The sequence below is a fragment of the Girardinichthys multiradiatus genome, chromosome 9 (genome assembly GCF_021462225.1).
Source record: "Girardinichthys multiradiatus isolate DD_20200921_A chromosome 9, DD_fGirMul_XY1, whole genome shotgun sequence".
Taxonomy (NCBI): Eukaryota; Metazoa; Chordata; class Actinopteri; order Cyprinodontiformes; family Goodeidae; genus Girardinichthys; species Girardinichthys multiradiatus.
In genome coordinates, this window is record NC_061802.1 from 16,005,415 (window position 1) to 16,030,667 (window position 25,253).

A 25,253-nucleotide genomic window follows, 5' to 3' on the forward strand; every position below is an offset into this window, starting at 1 on the left:
GAAGTCTGTGGGAAGGAAAAAGTGCGGCAGAAAACGCTGCACAACAAGAAGAGGTGACCGGACCCTGAGGAAGATTGTGGAGAAGGGCTGATTCCAGACCTTGGGGGACCTGCGGAAGCAGTGGACTGAGTCTGGAGTAGAAACATCTGCCACCGTGCACAGGCGTGTGCAGGAAATGGGCTACAGGTGCCGCATTCCCCAGGTCAAGCCACTTTTGAACCAGAAACAGCAGCAGAAGCACCTGACCTGGGCTACAGAAAAGCAGCACTGGACTGTTGCTCAGTGGTCCAAAGTACTTTTTTCGGATGAAAGCAAATTCTGCATGTCATTCGGAAATCAAGGTGCCAGAGTCTGGAGGAAGACTGGGGAGAAGGAAATGCCAAAATGCCAGAAGTCCAGTGTCAAGTACCCACAGTCAGTGATGGTCTGCTGCAAGGTGCCAGAGTCTGGAGGAAGACTGGGGAGAAGGAAATGCCAAAATGCCAGAAGTCCAGTGTCAAGTACCCACAGTCAGTGATGGTCTGCTGCTGGTGTTGGTCCACTGTGTTTTATCAAGGGCAGGGTCAATGCAGCTAGCTATCAGGAGATTTTGGAGCACTTCATGTTTCCATCTGCTGAAAAGCTTTATGGAGATGAAGATTTCATTTTTCAGCACGACCTGGCACCTGCTCACAGTGCCAAAACCACTGGTAAATGGTTTACTGACCATGGTATCACTGTGCTCAATTGGCCTGCCAACTCTCCTGACCTGAACCCCATAGAGAATCTGTGGGATATTGTGAAGAGAACGTTGAGAGACTCAAGACCCAACACTCTGGATGAGCTAAAGGCCGCTATCGAAGCATCCTGGGCCTCCATAAGACCTCAGCAGTGCCACAGGCTGATTGCCTCCATGCCACGCCGCATTGAAGCAGTCATTTCTGCCAAAGGATTCCCGACCAAGTATTGAGTGCATAACTGTACATGATTATTTGAAGGTTGACGTTTTTTGTATTAAAAACACTTTTCTTTTATTGGTCGGATGAAATATGCTAATTTTGTGAGATAGGAATTTTGGGTTTTCATGAGCTGTATGCCAAAATCTTCCGTATTAAGACAATAAAAGACTTGAAATATTTCAGTTAGTGTGCAATGAATCTAAAATATATGAATGTTAAATTTTAATCATGACATTATGGAAAATAATGAACTTTATCACAATATGCTAATATTTTGAGAAGGACCTGTAGATGTTTGTTTCTGCGCAGTCAAGTAAAAGTTTGAACTTTTGTTGGCCTATTGCGGCACCTTGATTCTTCATTTTTCATCTATTCTGCTGTTGAATTGCTGCTGTTGGGGACATTTGTCCCATTGATTAACCAGTCTGGGCTGATGACATCACATTTGGCTCTAGAAGATATTATATATTTCGTAATTCATGAGCTGGTATCTCCAAAGCAAACTGAAGTCATTACCCCTGCAGCAGTATCCTTCAGTTATGCATTACGTTCAAGAGCAAACAATTACAAGTCCTTCTCAAAATATTAGCATATTGTGATAAAGTTAATTATTTTCCATAATGTCATGATGAAAATTTAACATTCATATATTTTAGATTCATTGCACACTAACTGAAATATTTCAGGTTTTTTATTGTCTTAATACGGATGATTGTGGCATACAGCTCATGAAAACCCAAAATTCCTATCTCACAAAATTAGCATATTTCATCCGACCAATAAAAGAAAAGTGTTTTTAATACAAAAAACGTCAACCTTCAAATAATCATGTACAGTTATGCACTCAATACTTGGTCGGGAATCCTTTGGCAGAAATGACTGCTTCAATGCGGCATGGCATGGAGGCAATCAGCCTGTGGCACTGCTGAGGTCTTATGGAGGCCCAGGATGCTTCGATAGCGGCCTTTAGCTCATCCAGAGTGTTGGGTCTTGAGTCTCTCAACGTTCTCTTCACAATATCCCACAGATTCTCTATGGGGTTCAGGTCAGGAGAGTTGGCAGGCCAATTGAGCACAGTGATACCATGGTCAGTAAACCATTTACCAGTGGTTTTGGCACTGTGAGCAGGTGCCAGGTCGTGCTGAAAAATGAAATCTTCATCTCCATAAAGCTTTTCAGCAGATGGAAGCATAAAGTGCTCCAAAATCTCCTGATAGCTAGCTGCATTGACCCTGCCCTTGATAAAACACAGTGGACCAACACCAGCAGCTGACACGGCACCCCAGACCATCACTGACTGTGGGTACTTGACACTGGACTTCTGGCATTTTGGCATTTCCTTCTCCCCAGTCTTCCTCCAGACTCTGGCACCTTGATTTCCGAATGACATGCAGAATTTGCTTTCATCCGAAAAAAGTACTTTGGACCACTGAGCAACAGTCCAGTGCTGCTTTTCTGTAGCCCAGGTCAGGTGCTTCTGCTGCTGTTTCTGGTTCAAAAGTGGCTTGACCTGGGGAATGCGGCACCTGTAGCCCATTTCCTGCACACGCCTGTGCACGGTGGCTCTGGATGTTTCTACTCCAGACTCAGTCCACTGCTTCCGCAGGTCCCCCAAGGTCTGGAATCGGCCCTTCTTCACAATCTTCCTCAGGGTCCGGTCACCTCTTCTCATTGTGCAGCGTTTTCTGCCACATTTTTTCCTTCCCACAGACTTCCCACTGAGGTGCCTTGATACAGCACTCTGGGAACAGCCTATTTGTTCAGAAATTTATTTCTGTGTCTTACCCTCTTGCTTGAGGGTGTCAATAGTGGCCTTCTGGACAGCAGTCAGGTCGGCAGTCTTACCCATGATTGGGGTTTTGAGTGATGAACCAGGCTGGGAGTTTTAAAGGCCTCAGGAATCTTTTGCAGGTGTTTAGAGTTAACTCGTTGATTCAGATGATTAGGTTCATAGCTCGTTTAGAGACCCTTTTAATGATATGCTAATTTTGTGAGATAGGAATTTTGGGTTTTCATGAGCTGTATGCCAAAATCATCCGTATTAAGACAATAAAAGACCTGAAATATTTCAGTTAGTGTGCAATGAATCTAAAATATATGAATGTTAAATTTTCATCATGACATTATGGAAAATAATGAACTTTATCACAATATGCTAATATTTTGAGAAGGACCTGTAGGTTGGAACCATTATTCAACTGAATTATAGATGGAAAAAAAATCCATCTTACTGTATTTTTATCTGTTTAGTGTCATTATTCTTTCATTTTTGAGGCCTGAACTGGCTAGCTGCACAGTAAATTACATCCATGCATGTGATGGAGCACTGTACTACATACTCATGATCTTGCTTAAAAATGCAGACTTTATCCTCTGCCACTGCTTGAAGAAAGTGTCTTCTAAGTTCTGGGAGCTGATTTTGAGTCTGTCTTCAAGCTGAAAAGATCCAACTAGCTCATCTTGTTCATCTAGTTCATCTGTACTACAATACTAGTACCCTACCTTGACCTCACTGGTGTATGTAAGTGGAGCTCTGTACCTGTTATAATGAAGCCATTGGCCCATCCATCTGGTCTGTCAAGAGTCATTCTCATCTCACCACAAGAAACCTTGGGAAATTAGTCTTTCTTGGCTCAGCCTTGATCTGAGTCGTGTTCAGCAGTTGTTGGGTTTCAAGCTTCCTTATCTTGGTTATGTCTCTGAGAATTCAACACATTGTACTTCTGGGCCATCCAGGTAACTTGCAGTTCTGGAAGGTGACAGCACTGGAGGAGAATGGGTTCCTTGTATCTCCACACCTGATTCTTCTTAAATCTTTTCTACCCAACATGTTTCTTGCAACTCTGTTGACTATATGCAATAAAATGTTTGGTTGTGTGTTTAAGCCCTAATATGTAAGCAACGTAAAGAGTGGTACGCCCCTCTGAAATACTTTTTACGATTTTTGACTTGTCAGAATCAGTTACCGTTTTTTTTTTTTTGTCCCATTTTGCCATAGGAATAGAGGTTGTCTAATAATTAATGACACCTTCATATAGGGCATTGATCTCCTTAGGTCACACTCTCCTTCATTGCAAAAATACGTTCAATATGCTAGACTGAAGTCTATATATATTAGATTTTGGAAATATTCATAAAACATATACTCAAAATGCTCACTTGCCTATAAATTTCCATACTTTATCTATACCATTTTTTACTTGTCCAGAGTTCATAATTTATTTAGTTAAATGTTAATAAAAATGGCTACACACAATCTTGTTCTCTCTTTTTAATGGCTTTATGAGCTTTGTATCTTGTTCTTCATAAGAATGGGATTCATGTTTGAGCCACTGAATTCTCCCCCCTCTCATTTAACCAGACTTTTTGTTTGCAGAGCAAAGATAACATTTTGTCACATTCCTAGATGAGCCTTTGGGGAGTTTGTGGTGTGGCCTCTGGTTTGACAGGTGACTGTATTACGTATTTGTATGTACGTCTGCCCCCGTGGCTTCTAGCAAGCACACGGCTCCCCAAAACAGGAAAAGAGGTGAAGCCAGGGTTTATGGGATAATGTGGCCTCAAAGGAGCTACTTGTTTAGAGACAGAGCTGCAGCCCTTTAGACTTTTTTTTTTCGTTTTGTACTTGGAACATTTTGACCCTGGCACAAGGACAGGAAAACATGACACCAGCCAGGGCTTTGAACGCTGTGTGGATGGATGAGGGGATGCCAATGCTTGGTGTACTCCCCTTGCTATAGGCAGAAACAGGTTTGGCCTCTGTTCCAACTGACTTCATGGTGCTCAACCTGCAGATCCTGAGCGGGATCCTAAAAAGATATCATATGAACATGAGGTAGTTGCTAAAATCTATTTTAATTATGCATTAATCCTCACTTTATTTGTTCTTTTTAAAGCAGTCAGTTTCTTTCACACCACAGAAGATTGTCTTAGAGTAATGTGAAGTGTCTTGTTTTATAACTTTTTCTTCTTCAGTTGCTGAAGAAAATAGTCATTCAACATATTTGCATAAGATTTGCAAAACGTTTTTTGGCACAGAGCAAGTTCTCTACCTTTCAACAAATTACTCTGTTTACTCCAGAACAACAAGATCTGCAGTGATGTTTTCTTCAGGCATAGAACCCTGAGAAGTGTTACAGCCATGTACAATATGAGCAACATGATCTATTTTTGAAGTTTTAGAATATCCTGTATAAACACTTTAGATCCACAAAAGGTAAATCAGATTTGTCCTATGGAGACTTGACAAACCTACAACAGCTCCAAACACCATTTGGACATGTGTCATAGTGACATATTTATATAAAGTATGACGGTAACGATTTTGTAACGGCTCTTAGCCACCTTTCTATCTACTCTATTTTTTTGAGGACTGTCCCGGTTGGAATGGGGAAACAGTTGTGCATATTGTAATTTCATTTCTATTCACTAAATGTTTTCCAGTGATTTCCATGCTAAACGATGTCTGTAGGACTGGAAATGATCAAGCTCTGGGCCGTATCATCTACAGAAACAAGGCAAATTCTGACTGTAACAGTGCTATTTGTCAGTCATGACAAATTTTGGAACTTGTAAAGAGATCAGTTTCTTTAAGTTAATGTTTTTGACAACAATCACAGCTTGTGTTATTTAGACGTCAGATATGAATTCAACTTTGTGGGTTGGCCTAATGTCTGCCGCCTTTTAATTTTGTTTGCTTCCTGCGTCACCCACAATGACCAATGATCTTTGATATTTTATACCGCTCCCCTCTATTTCTGTTTTTATTTTTTTATGCATGCTCAGATTCCATGTTTGATCTGCTACCATGATTTCAGCTCACCTCTTCATTTGAAAACAGGATCTCACACAGCTCAAAATATGACCATCCTTCTCAGTGCTTAGACCAGACACTTAAGATCTCTCACATTGCCATTTTTTCCTCTTTCTCACTTCGGCTAGCACCTGAACCTTTCAGACTTGGAGAAGAAGCACAGGGCTGGCGTGTTACCTGATGCATGTGCATATGTGTGTGTGTGTGTTTGTCTGTGTAATTTATGAAGGGTGCTGAGAGATGAATCTTTCAGGGAGTGCAGTCAGAAAGTTTAAGCAAGAAAAAAGATGTGGAGTAACGTGGGTGAGGGAAACAAGACCTCATTGACAGTGCTTGCTCACATACAGGTCTGACAAGAGCATACGTTGCTTCCACTGATCTCATGACTCCCATGATACTGCTAAAGGTGTACCCTACAGATGCTTTCTTAAGGCTTGTGTTTCAACACCACTGATATTTTCTGTCACTATTGAAGCATTTTATTTGAAAGTATGCGTGAAAAAACAGCAAAACAAATTCCAGTTAAGGTGGACTCATCACACAGTTATGTACGTTGACATAACGAAAGCCGCTTGCAACTGACGGCGCCTTCCTTGATTGGACCTATGGATCGGCACCAGCGCAACTGGTCACAGTCGAGGCTGTCTCTGTGACTTGTTGAGAAATAAAAAAAAACTTTAAAATGTTGCATTGCAATGAAAGATTAAGTAAATGTATGGTGGAGCTTCTTCTAGTAGTATACGGTATAAGTGGTGTTATTATCTATCTTTTCAGGATGGTTCCTACCTGGCTGAGTTCCTGCTTGCTAAAGGCTATGAGGTGAGAGAGACACTACACACAGTGCAGCCTTAAAAACAACCAGATATTTTTCCTTCAGACACTCAAACGTGCTCACAGACACATTAAAAAAAATACATGTCGATAGTCATGACGGCCAACAACCACACAGCAACATTCCCTCGATAAGCCGCGTCCAGCCACCGCTGTCTGTGGGAACTCAGAGGGGAATCGTGACGTAATTTGACAGCTCATACAGACACTGGTTCACCCACACCTCGCCCTGATAAGACCCGCCTGCTAGATGAGCTTTTCACCCCTGACCGTGGTGCTTACCCCAGGGTCAAACTAATTCCCAGGATATTGTTGTTATCATACAGCCATACCAGTGAGGTCAGTAATTGTCTTCTGCTGCGTTATGTGTCTTTAGGGATAGTTCAGTGGTGCTGAGAAAAAGTTTTTGCCGGCTTAGAGATTTTGCTTTTCTGGTCCCAAACAACATATAATATGAAGCACAGATAACCTGGTTAAATAGGGGTATTGAAATTGTGTTTTCATTTATTATGGGAGAAGAAGCTGTCCAAGCCAACCTGCGTGAAAAAAAGACCATCAATGACCTGTCCAGAAGGTCACCAGTACCCAGAACTACATCTAAACCACTGCATGCACACCAGCACTTGCACCTCTGAATGGGCCAAAGTAAAACCTAAATAAAGCTTGTAGAGGGTTCTCTACAAGCTTCTGAACTAGAATCGGTTTGAGCTGCTGTGGCATGAGCTTAAACTAAACATGTTCATGCCTACTGTAAGGCTTCAATCTGGCTGAATTAAAACAATTCTACCAAGAGGCACAATGTCGCCCTGGATGGCACTAGGGTTGCACAACTTCTTTTATTAGCGGGCAGTTACTTTTTACATTGGGACAATTTGTTTCTGATAGCTTTTTAATATTTGCGAGGCCAGCCACTTTGAAGAAGGTTCATCAATGTTGCATGTGTTCTCTAGTTGTATTTAATGGCCCTCACTGTGGTTCACTGGAGCCCAAAAGCCTTACAAATGGCTTACAAATGTAACCCATTGTTACACCATCTGTTGCTTTTTTAGGTCTTTTAGCATACGTGTCCTGTTTAAATGATTCTTTCTTTTTTTTTTTTCCTACTAGTTCTCAGACTAGTATTTCAGAGTGACAGGATGGTTTAGGCTGCTTTTTGTGCAAAAAAGCAAAAACAAAAACTTAAAAAAAAAAAAAAAGTATTAGACAAGTAAGATAGGTTTCATAACTATTCTATAACTTGATGAAAGAAACACAGATTGCTTTTGTGTCAACTGCTCCATCTACTGGCTGTCTCAGGGACAGCAGGCAGGAGGTGGACGAGGTCCTGGTTAGGCTGGTAGGGGGACTGTTGGGGCTTGGGGTGAAGCAGAGGGAAGAAAAGGGTGCCAATAAAGAGGAGTGCAGAGGCAGGCAGGAAGAGCACAGTGAATAAAGGAAGTGAGGTCAGGCCACAGTGTCCTCCCACTAATGGACTCCCATTGGAGCAAGTCCTGTTATCTTCCCTGAGCAGACCTTCCTATCAAGCTCCCTACAGAATATGGCATAAAGAACACAGATCAGACAGTAACTACACACTGAGCTGGAGTTATATCCGTGTTTGTAATAAAAAGTACCAACAGTTTCACAAACAGGTGTTCAGATTAAGTAAGCAAGCTCATTATATCTACCGCGTTTTTATACTCATGTGTGATATTTCCCCTTAAAAAGCAAGTAAGATGTCTTTCTTTTTAGAAGCAACTCCTTAAATAATTAGATTTTTGTTAGGAAAGCAGTTAGAAGACACAATTAGTTTCAGCAGAAGTATTGCAACATTTCCAAATGCAACGAGGTATCTGTTTCACCATCAGTGTAAGACAGGTCCAGAAGAAACACTCTGAGATTAAATGATAACTGTTGGAAAGGTTTTTAGGAAGATCCAGTGTTTTCTTTATTTCTTATTTTTATGTTTTCATTTTTAACTCTGCCAGTAAATCTTGAAACACTACTCAGGTTAAGTTTATTTTGTATAAAATAAAGAAAATGTATTTACTGTGTTATGTTTTAGGTCACAATATTGTGGCATTTCATAGATATCTATGTATGAAAAAGAAAATGGGAAAGAAAATATTCAACCCGTTGGTTAGTTCTAACTGTATTTGTATGTATTTTTAGATCCAGTTTGATAAACTGTGATGTGGTTTTCCATTTTTACCATAGGGTTAATAATGAATAAAAATGTTACATAAAACAATATATTTTTTAAAATAGTTATAAAAAATAGTCCACATGAATAAGTATTAAATGCTTGGCATATTTTTGCAGCACCTGTTCTATCTGTCTCCTTTTCCTGCAGGTTCATGGTATTTTGCGGCGTTCCAGCTCCTTCAACACAGGTCGCATCGAGCATCTTTACCAAAACCCACAGACTCATACAGAGGGCAGTAAGTATCTTGTTTTGTATCTCATTTCTATGATGATTGATGAAGACTTGCTTTGTCAGATTAACTAACACATTTGGTAACTTTTGGCACACTGGTCCTATTTAGAAACATCTCAACAATTCAATTCAGTTTTATTTATATAGCGCCAATTCCACAACACATGTTGTCTCAAGGCACTTCACAACAGTCAGGTACATACATTCCTATTAGTCCTAACAATTGAACAGTGCAGTCAGAGTTAGTTATTTATTCAAATTGGATAAACGTTTTTCTATCTAAGGAAACCCAGCAGATTGCATCCAGTCAGTGACTTGCAGCATTCACTCCTCTCGGATGAGCATGTAGAGACAGTGGACAGTCACTGGCGTTGACTTTGCAGCAATCCCTCATACTGAGCATGCATGTAGCGACAGTGGAGAGGAAAAACTCCCTTTTAACAGGAAGAAACCTCCAGCAGAACCAGAACCAGGCTCAGTGTGAGCGGCCATCTGCCGCGACCGACTGGGGGTTTGAGAGAACAGAGCAGAAACACAAAGAGAACAAAGAAGCACTGATCCAGGAGTACTTTCTATGGAAAGGAAAAGTAAATGTTAATGGATGTAGCTCCTTTAGTCGTTTCACCTAGAAAGAAAGAACAGATAAACTCTGAGCTAGTTTTCAAGGTTAGAGTCTGAAAGAGAGCACGTATAATTAGTTACAGTAGAAGCTCAGTCAATCGCCATGTCTAGGAGAGAGAAAGGGTTAAACACTAAAAGACAGGGCTATGTGGATCATCGGTAGAGGGTGAGCATTAAGTTGTTGCCAGCAGAAGCTTGGACGATTCCCCTCTCCAGAAAGGTGTCACAGGTAGACACAGAGCCAGGCCAGGTGTAGCTTCTAGGAAGAGAATAGAGAGAACAAAATGTTAAAAGCTGAAATAACAGCAAATAATGCAAAATTGGAGAGTAGTGTGAGAACGTAGCGAAGAGGGTGAAATTGGTCGTTATGTCCTCCAGCAGCCTAAGCCTATAGCAGCATAACTACACAGATAGTTTCAGTTCAGATTATTTAGTTAAACGGCGCTTATTTACAACAATGTCGTCTCAAGGAACCCCACAAAGGGTCCCACTGATGGTCATTGTTATACTAAAAACCACAAGGATTGGGAGACCTCCCTCTGTCAGACTGATTATAACCATTGGAAAAGAGAAGGGGTCATACAGGTAGCAGAAATGGAGGGTGTGTTGGCACAACACCAACCTGTGGACAACTGTGAAACAAACACTGCCTTTTTTATCCAACAAAATATTATTATTGAACAAAATACACGACACTGCATATAAATTTGTTCTTATGCATACATGTAGATAATTTGTTCAGATGTTTCAAAAAAAAAATTTTTTTGTAAAATTCGATTGAACATCCAGTCATATCTTTTGATTAAGGCGATTTTCAGATGACTTTCAAACAGCACTGGAAGGTTTTAGCCTAAAGTTTGAATGATTAAGGAAGAGAAAGTTGTGGAATACTACAAAAGCATATCCATTTACCTTATGATTAAAGACACGTGTTTATGCTTTAAAGACATGAGGCTGCATTATGGCGACCTGACAGACAGCACCTGTCTGGTGAAGATCATCAACGAAGTGAAGCCAACAGAGATCTACAACCTGGGTGCCCAGAGCCACGTCAAGGTAGTGTGACTTCCTGTCATCTCATGTGCCTTCACACTGGGATAAACTGGCTGTGTGGTCGTTTCATTATGACACTGTGAACTTTCTTCCCATTCCATGGAATGTCATCGATTTGTTTAGAAAAGTGAAATTTGGAACAAAGAGTTAATGAGATATCACTGATAATGTGATTTGGAAAAATACTGTAATTAAAGTCAATTTGGAAAGATAAAGATCTTTCAGTGAATTTAAAAGGTCTTTGGGAACTTCCAAGGTCAAACTTGATTTGGCATTGTGAGTGAAATGTGACCTCATCCTCTAATAGGAGATGGAGATGCTTGAAGAAGTGACTCAGAAACAAACAGGATAATCCGGTGAAAGCCTGGTGTTGCACCTAACTAACATTTTCACTGTAACCATTAAGTGTATCTAGAGTAGTTCATCAGCAGTCCCTTTCATTTATCTCATAGAAGAGTAAAAAGTTGGAAATCTAAGCTATTCGACCAGATATCTTCTCCAGTACCTGACTTGGTACTGGACTTTGCCAAATGTCTTGTTTTTTTTCTGGCAGAAAGAAGACCAGTTATGTAAGTTTTTAAGTGCTAACCATGAATTACTTTTTTTAAAACTAATTAAAGAATGTGGCCATTTGCAAGCCATCCTTGAAACTCTATCCACAGTTTATGTGCTCAACTGTGTATCCTGGATTCATTCAAACTTGCACTAATGGTGCTTACTTGCAAATGCCCCACTCAGTGGCAGATTATGTTATTCTAGGACTTGAACTGGACACAAGGTGTGATCTTTCCTGTAAGTACAATCAAGACGTTGCTGCGGTCGTGGTGGCTTTGCAACAGAGCGGGGACGCCCTATGTGGGCGCTATTGGTGTTCGACTCCCGACCTCTGGACCTTTGCTTCAAGATTTCCCCCTTTCTCTCTCTATCTGTTTCATTTCTAAAATCTAAACAAAATTAATAATTGGAGTCTTTACTAATATGAAAACAATAAGTGTGTAATTACACCAAATATTGAGCATTGTTAAACATGTTAAATATATATTACAGTCATGGTTTGAATACCTTAATGACTGAAAATAATTTAATCACCTAGGGTGTTAGCGAACTGCCTTGTTGATATGAGTTGGAAGTTGCTTCATACGTATATTTTCTTTACTTTTTAAGATGATTTTTAGGAGCCATATTACTGTTTGCTAATACACTCCAGGACAAAGACCTTAAATGTTGGAGACTGCTCTTGTGATCTGATGAAACCAAAATTGGTGTTTATGTATATTGACGATTGTTACATTTAAAGAAAGAACGGGTAGCTTAAAAGCCAGAGAACACCCACATACTTTCCAACTGTTAAGTATGGAGGAGGCAGCATTCACAAAACATGGCATTATCAGGAGCAGCAATTTCAAGTCATTAGCCAGAAAGTTTCAGGTGTGCTCAAACCAGACCCCTCATCACACCATTAAATTAGTTAATAATAATGTCAGAGAATTTTTAGTATTTTTTCATGACTTTCTTCAAATATAGACATTTAAATTATTAAAAGCGTTTTTTCATCTCCGGGGAGTAAGCATCTGAAATGCAGAAAACGCTGAAGGCTGGTGGGACAGGAAGTAGTGTTTTCTTAAATGGGTCAGTCTATACTACAGTGGTCTTTTTGTCTGTAAGCCTCATGGGGATCCTAGAAGATCCGTCTGGACCTGCTGCCTCGGTCCCTTTGTGATCTGATGCACAGTCCCCACGCACAACTAATCTTCATTCATCTTTTTGGAGCAACCGGGAGCTGACTCAGACCATTGATAAAAAGCGAAGACCCTCAGTTTAAATTTATATGCTGGATTTTGTAAACTTAGTATAACTGGAAGAGCGTTGTCAGCTGGCAAATTTCTCAGTTGTGGTATCATCCTGCTTTTCTGGTTTTGGATTTTAAAAAAAAACTATGAGCTGTTAAAACAATAGCAAAACTACTGCTGCCTTAAACATTGTTCCTTTTTTCTGATTTGGGGCAGAAAAGCACTGACATAAACATGTTTTAGCTGCTTGTTTGCTGGCATCAGCTGAAATTACAGTACTCTCTGCTCATTCTTTAAAGCAGCAGTTTCCTTCAGACTTCATTATATTTATGTCGAACTTTATGTTACATTTTCTACTTAAATGCAATAGTCTGCTTTGGTAAGTGTTTTGAAGCTACTAGCAGCATTGAAAAATGGTAAAGTGATATCTACATTGCCTTTTCTGTTAGTGAGATTCTGAATCAGTTTTCAAAGTGTTTTCTTTTTGGTTTGGTTGTTGAAAATTACATAAATGATTTTCCTCTTTCTCGTTTAGAAACTGCTCCAGAAGGCTTAAAAAAGTGTCTTGAAAAAAGAAATACAACACATTTGTTTAACATCAGGGGAAACGAGAAGGGAAATAAATATTGTTGTTCCTTCACAGACTTATTCCTACTATCGCTTTTGGTACTTTATTATGTACACCTGTTCAATTCCTTGTTAGTGCAAATTGTGAAACTACAATCTTTTAAGTTTTCAAGATGTTAAGCAGTGAATAGAAAATGAAAAAAAAAAAAAAGAAAAATTATATCATGGAGATTAAAGGAATATTAAGAAGATAGGACAGAAAAAGTAAGAAGGGAAAGTATGGATGACTTGACTCACCACATCCTTTGTGGTAAAAGAACATGAATTTTCTTCCACCTCCCACATAGAGGACATCCTTGGGCCACACACAGAAAAAGCCTAAAAATAATCCCTGTACCAGTACAAGGATTATGTGTTTATTTGTTTCCACACCAATAAACCCACCTCTTATTGGGTTCTTGCCAAGTGCTCCCCAATCCGAAGGTGTAAGATTACTGGCAGCAGTGACATGTGATTTTCTGTCTGTTCCACCACAGAGGAAAAGATAAGTCACAGGAGCAACTCCTCTCCGTCTCATTCCCACCAGTGCACTTCCTGCCTTCGTCTTACAGGGAATTTCTTCTGATTCCTTTTAGCTTTAGGCCCTGTTCTGCTTTGACATAGGATGTGTGGGTGCTGGTTTCAGCTTAAGCGTCATCAGCAACAGAGTAAAGTCTATTTTCTAATTTTGCATGGGTGGAGGTGGACAGGGAATAGTTGAACCAACTCTGGAGTACATGAGAGTCAACCAGCTGTAGTATCGCCCAAGTAAAACAGAAAGGTCTTTGTTCTTGTTCTTTGACTCTGAAAAGAGCTAAGTTTGATCTTTGTGCTCAGCAGTAATTCCCCATTTTGAAGTTTATTTATTCTCAGACCTACATGAGAAACAGCCAAAATAATTAATAATATGATTTTCATGTGTTTCTTTCTGTTAGATTAACTCTTATTCTTTACTGTTTTTCAGTTGTTGTTGAACTGTCATGATGTAGCAGTTGACAATAAATTGAAGGTTGTTAAACACTTTGTTTTGGACATGTACGTTTTTAGAACATATTTTGCTGAATTTAAAAGCATTTTCACTATTTAATAGAAATATAAAAAATATTCACATTTATATTTGATTTGACAAAATGTTTATCATCCACTAGTTTTGGTGTCACTTTTTGAACACCTGTGTTTTGCTATTTCTATTTTACCCTCTACTATAAACTAAACTTCTTCCTTTGGGTAGGGTTATTTTTATTGTGTTTTTACATTAGAATAGATAATTATTCCCAAAAAGAACATGTCTTCTTTAGGGATATTGTGAAACATGCAAACTACCAGCTTAATGACTATGTTTGGTGGTAAAATGAAGTATTAAACAGTTTATTTTTTATTTCTTGTTAGCATCTTTTTCCAATTTAATTCAGGTTATTTTTATAGTACAATTTGCAAATGTTACAATGTTACAAGACAATAAAGTACAATTATAATTACAAGTTCCAGGTATATAGGAACAATGTAATCACTTGGTCATATTTAGATCATGTTACATATACTTCAATTCACTCCAAATTTCACTTGCCAATTAGGTATGCCTTTTCAGTTGCTTAATATCACAAATAGTAAGTCAGCAATTCCCATTCTGGCAGCTTAATGCATTTTGGCATCTAAACCTAATGGAAATCAAACAGTACACAAATAGGGCAGAAAAAGGATGACTTTTAACACGGCATGGCTGTTGTGTCTAATAGACTAGTCTGAATGTTTCAGAAAGTGCTGATCTACTGGGAATTTCATCCACAACATCTAAAGGGTTCACAGAGAACGATCCAGACAAAAAAAATCCAGTGACCAGCTGACAGAAATCCCTTGGTAATATTCAGAGATTAGAGGCCACTGCATTGGACCAGAAGTACTATTATGAAAAAAAACAACCCTAAAAGAGCAAAACATTAATGGGAGCAATGGCTCCATCAATGACTGGTTCCAGAAAAGACAAAGAGGAAAATACAGAAGAACAGGGCCAGTCATACCTTCCTTGGAAACAAGGAAGAGAGGGAAAACACAATGTTAATGGCGATCATAGTTCCATCAATTGCTCTTTCCAGGATGTAAGGTTTTTATACACAAACCTTATGGGAGAAGTTGTTGATTTCCTTGGTAAAGAAAATTCAGAAATCTCTGTCATAGGACAAGGTCCTGGACTAAAAGGTTTATATAGTCTATACTTCTCTATAGTTTATATACACTTAATGGTAAGCTAAATAAATGAAGCCTGGTGGTCAAGCTTGCTTATGCTGTTATGTGTATTCAAATTTGTCTGTTTCTATAGTTTACAGATGAGGAGGTGAGACAAAAAAGATTAAGTATTTATATATCTGATAATAATAAGAACAAGGTGTTCTGGAAATTGCCCTCCTGAAATATGCATGAAGAACGTTCTCAAATGGGGAAGTGCTCACAGTAATCTGTTGGGAATCTGAAGGTTCAACACAATCCTTTTGTGTTGTCCCAGTGAAGCGCTTCACAGGAAGGTCATGAACAAAACCACTTAATGTTGCTATCGGCACACAAGTTTTCCCACATGCAGCTGTTACCGAGGACACATCAGCAGACCGTCTGAATTGTGAACACAGACAAAATGTCAAAAAGCAGTAGATTTCCAGGTTCTTGTGTTTGGCAAGTTTTGAAGACAAAGAACAGATCGCACTGAGGCATATTTCCATAATCTATATCCAACATTATCCTGATTTGAATAATTCCTTAAAGTGGCTTACTGTCATGACATTATATACTTGGCGAACTCTTTCTCTCGCTTACTCTTTGCTCCCCCTTCCATCCAGGTTTGGAGAGGTTCCTGTGCTAGAGACCCACACAACATTTAACACGCTTGTTTCCTCTTCGCTGTTTGTTCGCTATGTTGATGCGTTTATAGGCCTGTCATTGCTGTTCTGCAGCCTGCCAGCAGTTTACTCTTGCACACAGGTAATAAAACCTCTGCTTAGTTTGTGGGCTTCTTATAGAACTCTTATGATTCTTTAACAATGCATTTTAGTTGTTTTGATTTTCCATATTTATTTCAGCTGTTTGTGTCAATAAATGATATGGCAGTGTCCAAAACTGTAGCAGTTATGCTTCCTTGAAGTTTGTAATTACATAAAAAATGTCTTATTTATTTTAATGATGCCAGATGTTTTCTTCTTTTGTGCTAATTTATGCCAAAACAACTTTTAAACAAGAGTTTATGAAAGATTCTTAGATAAATTCTTAAGTACTTCTTATCATTTTGATTTCTTTATAAATGCATACACAAATCTTTAATTTCAAACTAACAGGGCTTTGTAGGTTGACGGCTTTTACTTATTAAGTCCTCTAAATATGTGAAAGTATATTGGTTGGGTTTGCCCTTTGCTAAACGGATAAGCTGTTCAACACAGTCTACATGCACTTTAGTTTAACCATACCATCAACACCTTCCCAGACATTGAACTGGGCGAAAGGCAAAACAATTTGAGTCATGATGCTGCATTACCATGTACAAATATGTCTCCCCACATATAATAAAGTTTCATATAAGTTGTACTCAAAGCATGAATCGTGCTAACTCACCTTGAACTGGGGCCTAAAAACATCATTTACCTTATTAAGCTCTTTAATTGTTTATCACATTAGAATCACAACAGTTATTTTCAACACAAGGCACAGAAATACAGGGTTTTGAAGAAAATATTCTGTATGATATGGAAGCTTCTTTGATTTACTACTTGTCATTTACTTTGCTTTTAGTGACGCTATAGCAGCTACATGTACAGCACCTTAAACAACTATGAACACTCATGGTGAAGATATAATAAAAACAAGATAGTGTCAAATTAATCTTTTTAATGACACTTGCAGAATTTCATATAGAAAAATTTTGTTTTTATTTTCATTTTTACCTCCTTGGCCACAATCCTCACTGTACATGTTGGCAAAAAAAAAAATCTTGGGTCCTTGTCCAGTCTTGGTTGTCACATTCCAGTTGTTTTAAATGTTATAAAGGAAGTTATGACTTGCTAATCAAAAAAACACCTTGAAACCAGATAAGTAAAATATAACAAAAAAAAAGAACCTTTTATTTATTTAAAGGTTTATTAAAGCCAGAAAGAAAACAGATACAATACAAAAATAAAATAACTTCAGTCGCACGTATTATATAGGAACTGTTGCAGGTGGCACCAGTGGCTTTGTAAAAAAGAAATAATTTCCTGATGGGGGTTGTTTCCCGGTCAGCGAATAAACCGTCATTTAATGGTTTAATGTTTCTTTTTTTTGGCAAATTGAATATGAGGTTCTCCTTTTTCAAATACAACACAACATTTTTCAAATTTTTAGCAGTTATGTCCCGTAACCATCCATCCTATAAAGGGATGGACAGTAAGCAGTCATTTAGAAACCTTGGTTGATTAGTAGTTGTTGATGTAACTCGTTTCTACACTTAAAATGCCAAAATATACCCTTAGATAATCCCTGGCTGTTCCACTGGCACAAGTGGACAGGAAATGAAACGGAACCGAAAGCAGAATAGGTAGCATGCTAAGCTGCTTGTACAGGTCCTTCTCAAAATATTAGCATATTGTGATAAAGTTAATTATTTTCCATAATGTCATGATGAAAATTTAACATTCATATATCTTAGATTCATTGCACACTAACTGAAATATTTCAGGTCTTTTATTGTCTTAATACGGATGATTTTGGCATACAGCTCATGAAAACCCAAAATTCCTATCTCACAAAATTAGCATATCATTAAAAGGGTCTCTAAACGAGCTATGAACCTAATCATCTGAATCAACGAGTTAACTCTAAACACCTGCAAAAGATTCCTGAGGCCTTTAAAACTCCCAGCCTGGTTCATCACTCAAAACCCCAATCATGGGTAAGACTGCCGACCTGACTGCTGTCCAGAAGGCCACTATTGACACCCTCAAGCAAGAGGGTAAGACACAGAAAGAAATTTCTGAACGAATAGGCTGTTCCCAGAGTGCTGTATCAAGGCACCTCAGTGGGAAGTCTGTGGGAAGGAAAAAGTGTGGCAGAAAACGCTGCACAACGAGAAGAGGTGACCGGACCCTGAGGAAGATTGTGGAGAAGGGCCAATTCCAGACCTTGGGGGACCTGCGGAAGCAATGGACTGAGTCTGGAGTAGAAACATCTGCCACCGTGCACAGGCGTGTGCAGGAAATGGGCTACAGGTGCCGCATTCCCCAGGTCAAGCCACTTTTGAACCAGAAACAGCGGCAGAAGCGCCTGACCTGGGCTACAGAGAAGCAGCACTGGACTGTTGCTCAGTGGTCCAAAGTACTTTTTTTCGGATGAAAGCAAATTCTGCATGTCATTCGGAAATCAAGGTGCCAGAGTCTGGAGGAAGACTGGGGAGAAGGAAATGCCAGAAGTCCAGTGTCAAGTACCCACAGTCAGTGATGGTCCGGGGTGCCGTGTCAGCTGCTGGTGTTGGTCCACTGTGTTTTATCAAGGGCAGGGTCAATGCAGCTAGCTATCAGGAGATTTTGGAGCACTTCATGCTTCCATCTGCTGAAAAGCTTTATGGAGATGAAGATTTCATTTTTCAGCACAACCTGGCACCTGCTCACAGTGCCAAAACCACTGGTAAATGGTTTACTGACCATGGTATCACTGTGCTCAATTGGCCTGCCAACTCTCCTGACCTGAACCCCATAGAGAATCTGTGGGATATTGTGAAGAGAACGTTGAGAGACTCAAGACCCAACACTCTGGATGAGCTAAAGGCCGCTATCGAAGCATCCTGGGCCTCCATAAGACCTCAGCAGTGCCACAGGCTGATTGCCTCCATGCCACGACGCATTTAAGCAGTCATTTCCGCCAAAGGATTCCCGACCAGGTATTGAGTCCATAACTGTACATGATTATTTGAAGGTTGACGTTTTTTGTATTAAAAACACTTTTCTTTTATTGGTCGGATGAAATATGCTAATTTTGTGAGATAGGAATTTTGGGTTTTCATGAGCTGTATGCCAAAATCATCCATATTAAGACAATAAAAGACCTGAAATATTTCAGTTAGTGTGCAATGAATCTAAAATATATGAATGTTAAATTTTCATCATGACATTATGGAAAATAATGAACTTTATCACAATATGCTAATATTTTGAGAAGGACCTGTATATTATCATGAGAAATAGAGAAATGGGTTTTTAGGTGAAGAACACACTTTCTCCATCACTCTAACTGTGGTCTGCTACAGGAGCTTCAGATACCCTAAATAAATATTGATATGTATTACTTAAAAAGATTACAGCAACGAAGCAATGAAAAAGTAAAGAAATATTGAAGACATTTGGACAGTCCTGTATCTGCGTATAAATAGCTCAAACTGGAAGCTTGTTCTTTTAACAAAGCCGGTTTTGAAGGAAAGTGCTTTCCACAGGACAGCAGTCTTCCTTTTCCTAGACCTTACCTTAGATGAGTGGTCTTGTCTGTGCAACAGCCCATTGGTCTGGTTTACTCACTCTCTGATTAGTGTTTAGATTACTGCAGTCCAATCAGTCCTTAGCGGTGCGTTAACAGTGGCATTTGGATCTCACTAAGACCAACACTTGACTGGAAGAACTTTTTTTTTCTTTTACATTTCCTGCTTGTATTGTGTATTTTTTGTCTAATTTGCCATATGTGTGTGTGTGTGTGTGTGTTAACTGCATGTAGTGTATTCTATTAAATTAGATGAATTATACCCATTTGTGTTTTTATCTATTTTGAAATGACTTTTATGAACAGGCAAAGTATTATTAGCTGAATAGAATTTAAGTGCGTTAGATCACATTGATGGGATTTGAATTGAAAGGCTCTGCACTGAACTAAGTGGAACAGAATGTCATTAAATTGAAGTGAATTCAATTGAACAATGTCACATGGAATGAAACAGAACAGATTGACTTGAACTGGGCTAAGTTTAGTTTGGTCGAGCTTAATCGGCTTCAGTTAAATGCAGTAGAAGTAAGTGCAACTGCATTGATTCAGATTTGTCAATGTGGAGTGGAACTGAAATTAGGAGAATATAATCAAATCTGAGTGAAACAAATAGAACTGAGTGGAAATGAATTGAAGGGAACAGAAATAAATGGAATAAACTCAAGTGAATTATGTTAAATAGAACAGATCAGAACTAAATTCAAAGATTCTCAATGGTATAAAATTGATTTGAATAAAAAAAATGAACTGAATGGAATTTACTAGACTGCAGTGGAGTTAATGTGAATAGAAATCTATTAATTGAATTAAACAGAATGGAACTGAGTGAGACTGAAACTACATTCAAAAATAATTAAATGGCGTTCATGCTGCATAGTTGACTGCATCAGTGGTCTGGAAGTTGGTGTCCAGCACCGTTCTGTGAGGAATCCAGTCCCTGCTTTAATGGGTTAGACCTACATATAAGGCAGCCTGCTTGGCCTTGATGGACCTGAGAGTGAACTTTAGTTTAAGAATAGCATCTCCTGTGCCAAAAGAAACAGGTCTACTCAGTGAATGTTTTTTGGTTGTATGTTGTGGGTCAGATGTGTTGCTCCACTCATGAGTCAGACCTTTTTCTGTTTTCTTGAGATGTTGTAACAGATGGAAAACATGCAGTGGGAGAGAAGATGAAGGGAAACAGGAAGGACAGAAGGGGAGTTCTTTTTGAGATCTGTTAACTAAATATACGTAGTCAATAAATAGTATCACAAAGCTATATATGATTGCATCTGTATCTTAAATCAAACCCCAAATATTCCACTTCAGCTGTTTTTCTTTTGGGTTGTCTCATACACAGAAGCCAAAAATAAATTGTGCAGATGCAGTTTCACTTTTGATTTATAGATGGCACTAGTGAGCTACTATATACCTTCCCTAGTGGCTTTGAGTCATGGCCTTTATCAGCAATAAAACAGATGTGTTAGGATTAAATGTCCTCTAATGTGCTCCTCTGGCATCTCAGTTACTTCATTTAATTCTTTTCATTTTTCAACTATTATTGCATTTGTTTTCTGTCAGTAAAATCTAAAAGGAAAAGTAAATACTTATTGGATTACTTGTTGATTCTTCAAATGTAAATAAACAGACCTGTAATGGACAACAGTTTGGATAAGGGGTTAATTAAGTTAACACTAAACTGTTAAATATCAAGAGATTTATTCCTTTTATTGTTTTTCATCACGATTTTAACCATGTTGGGAAGACAAATGTGAGGGGGAAAAACTGCAAAGAGTGCAGTTTCTAAAAATAATCCCAGTTCTTTCCAAGCAAAAATGTCACATGCAAAAATCAGATGTTTTATTGCTGTTCTTAACTCTTTTTTTTAAAAATACTTTAGGCTTCTAATTTTGAATATTTGATTACAACTTCAGCAACAGATACATCAATAAGATAAAACAAATTGTCATATTTCTTGCCTGTGCACCTTCCGGGCTAAATGCGGGACTTCTAAAAAATGATTTTATTCTTAGGAATGTACAACATAATTATCTAGGACTGCAGTTTTGTCTAAAGATTTAATTGCTAATACCTTAGATTTGTAAAAATAATATATTTCAGTAAAATGTTAATCTTTTCTAATTATTTTGTTTTATTTTTTGGATTGGAAACCACTTTCAGAACAAATCCCTTCCTTGTCACTTTGTTTCATGCCAGATCCTCTAAGAAGGTAAATCCCAATTATTTGCTAGTGTTGAATTTAATTCAGATAAATTGAAAAATGAAACATTTAGATGGTATCTAAAGAGTAGAGCACAGTTAGCCAAATGTTCTGATTGAAAGATGCATTTATGCTGCTACATCGTGCCCTTTTTTTCTGTAATTTCCTTTAGTCTTACTCTCAATTATTTGATGAATTTTTATTTGCATGGTGAGTGATTGACAGTGGCCCTTGGCGTGTTTGTTGTTACGAGGCGTACGACAATTAAAAAGCACAAAGCTGAGATAGTTTGTATTAATTGGTTTGGTTTGTGCGAGCCGAGCACTGAGGTGAGAAGTCTGTAACCAGGGATTACATTAAATATTTATTAAACTCATCAATCTTCCTGTGCTTGTTGCTAGGTCTTTCAGGGGTATATTATGCAGCAATCAGCCTTGAAGATTCACTCTTGATCTTCTTTAATGGTTTATCAGAAGCAGTTGCTGTTGTGTGTTTTCTTTTGGCGTTTTCTTCAGCTAATTCCACGTGATTTGCCTTGCGAGAACATATTGCTGCGTGTTGTTTTTCTTCTGGATAATTACACACCGAGTCTTAGGTTTGATGGCCTCAGATCTTTATCAAATCTGCTAACTGTCTAAATATGTACTTACATAAGGGAGTCGGTAATTAGGCCAGAAGAAATAATGCTTTGAATTGAAGATGCAATCCAAATCCAAATGATGTTTTTACAGCTATGTTTGAATAAAATAACTTCATGAACCATATGTCTTTTAAAATAGCCTCAGTTCTACCCCCTCACCAGACCATGAGGCATCATACTAAGTGTTGTGATTTTAAATGGCACTTTATTATTGTAATATGTATATGCTACTATCCTTTATGTCATTACAATTTTGCCTCCATTTACTGTGAGCTGTAGCATCTCAACCTCTAAAAGTATACATATGATGCGGGCATCGAGGGCGGTTAGAGACCATGTAACAGTCTGAATACATTATTGGCATCCAGAGTGGGAATGCATTCCACTTAACAAATGACATACAAATAAACATTGCATTCATGTAGTCCATTGCGATATTGCAAACATTAATTAGGATTACCATTGCGATTCGATATCTCTTCATGTTCATTAAGATATCTTCTTCAACTTTTCATGCTTTTTAAAAAAAGAAAAAATAAGATTTTTCTGTGTGTTCATTTATACATATATCTATGAATAAATACCTGGTTAAACCTCAGTGGACAATCAAGAAGCCAAGTCGCTAGCTTATCACAGGGCCAAAAAGGGCATGTTTAATGAAACTGGATTTAAATGCAGAACTTTAAAATCACTAGTTAACTTTAGGGGTATGTTTCGGACACCAGAGTACCTGGATGGATCATTATTCTCAGGAAGATCATGCAGACTCCACATAGAAAGGCTCTGGCAGAGATTTCATCCAAACACCTTCCTGCTGTGGGACGACAGCGCTGTACCAGCCGCACATGTATAAATATTATATTAATAATATCAGGTCATCTTGGTTTGTAGTAGCACATAGGCACACCTGTGACAAAAATACCTGTGAAAGTCAGTGTCAGTTCGGTTTACACTTAGAGTGCAAACATACTCAGCTCAGTTGACTTTGAGCTTTATTGTGTATACCAATGGATTTCAGCGAGAGACTTTGCAACTTTATAGTCACAAACATAAGCACTTTATCAAGACGCACTGTGTTTTTGTATGGTGTTTGTACTAGTTTGTTTCAGTAGTGGCTGTCAGATAGCACCCACTCCTTATTATGGTTTCACTGAGAGAAATCTCTCTTGTCCTCGGTTGCAGATTTTTAATTATATCGTATTGCCAGACACCCACACCGGCCCTGACAGACAGCGAGAAGATGCAGCCTCGCTCAATCCCTCCATAAGTGACATAATCTCATTACTCACAGTAAACATTGTTACTAATCTGTGAACACAAGTCCTGACTAAAGCTGCCCTCTCTGCTGTGTGCTCACTCCCTCAAAAATAAAAACCTCCCCCGCTGATGGCATGTTGGTGCAACTCTACCATCAGTTTGTTGGTTCTTTAACCCTGTGAGACCCACAGTCATATATGAACTTTTACTATTCCTACTGTAACTGTTTTAAAAAAAGAAAATTAAGATGTTAACAGGAGCTACCCTCTTAAGTAATGTTGTTCTTGTTATTTTACAAGCTCTAAATTCCCAAATTGAAGACATTTAGTAATTGTGACAAGAGGCTGTTATTATTTCTCGTTTCGGTTGAAAGTATTTGTGGTGTGTACATGTTGGTCCATGCATAACAACTTGTCTCTGTAGGGTAATTTAAGAGTTGCCAGCAGTTTGCAAAAGCTTATTGTAATGCACTATGATCTCACTCGTTTGGATGTTGTGGAATGATGGTCCTGGAGCAAAACAACAAGAGAGGAGAGGCGACGTTTGCAATGAGGACAGAGATGAGAAATGTTTGATAGCTGGATGAATTACAACATTAGATGCTAATCTTAATGATTGTAATTGTTTTAGTCTCTCATTTCATAAAAGTGGTTTGGAATTTCTCGTGTGTGTACATGTATGTGTGTGTGTGCGCAGGCCGCTGTTTTTACTTGTGTGTGTGTTCATTAAAGGTTTAAATCAGGCTGTCAGATTTTTTTTATAAGCCACTCCTAACCTTGTCTTCTGTCAACCAAACAAACAAGATTTTACTCTTGGAGGGTTCGGGATCAATAATCGGGTGCAATAATAAGAGAGGTTGGCCGCTCAATGGCATTGACATTTTTCAGTGTGCAGAAATCTGTGATCACCCTGACAACTGTATAGCAGAAGATAAATGGGAATAAAGTACACTCATGAATAGTACACTCATACAAAGGTAATTTGAGTTTGTTGTGTAAGGTTAAAATATTTCCTGCAATACTTAAATCATATAAATATGTTCTTAACTGGCTTTTTAACCACCTTGGTATATTCAAGATGGGTCTGCAAAATATCCATATCTACTGGTGATGAGGATAACCTTTTGCAAAGTACTTGGACAACATCCGTATTACGCTGGGCCTGGTCAGTTTTTGGTTTGAAGATGGCTTGGTGCAGGCGATCAAATGTTTCCACTAATTATTTTGGGCATGGCAATGTGTATGGTAGGATTGTTCTGATGCCACTACAAAAAACCCTTGGCTAAACTGTTGCCACAAAGCTAAGAAGATCTGTTGTTGCTCGCTCTGAAATAAAGGCTGAATTAGCTTGAAGCTTGGTAGCCTAAAACGTGGTAATGATACCTCTGACTAAAACTTACATTTTTAGACCCAAGTCCAAATAACTTTGTTTCTTTCCTCTTAAATTATTACAAAAATACAAAACATCTCAGGTTTTTGTCGTGTAACATGTCCTTAAAAGGAGGCATATTTACAATAATGTCCCATCACACTCACTTTAAATGAGATCTATTATCTAAAACTATATCAATGATTTTTGTATTTTCCTGCTCAACATTCCTGTAAAGAT

General features: G+C 38.5%; 1 protein-coding gene across 1 annotated transcript in view; it reads left to right on the forward strand.

Annotated features, from left to right (window-relative positions):
- Positions 1 to 25,253, forward strand: part of gmds (GDP-mannose 4,6-dehydratase) — a 259,333-nt gene that overhangs the window by 22,855 nt on the left and 211,225 nt on the right. Inside the window, exons 2-4 of the mRNA XM_047375720.1 lie at positions 6,526 to 6,570; positions 8,915 to 9,002; positions 10,566 to 10,675. Coding sequence (XP_047231676.1) covers positions 6,526 to 6,570; positions 8,915 to 9,002; positions 10,566 to 10,675 — 243 coding nt within the window. The remainder of the gene's footprint in view (positions 1 to 6,525; positions 6,571 to 8,914; positions 9,003 to 10,565; positions 10,676 to 25,253) is intronic.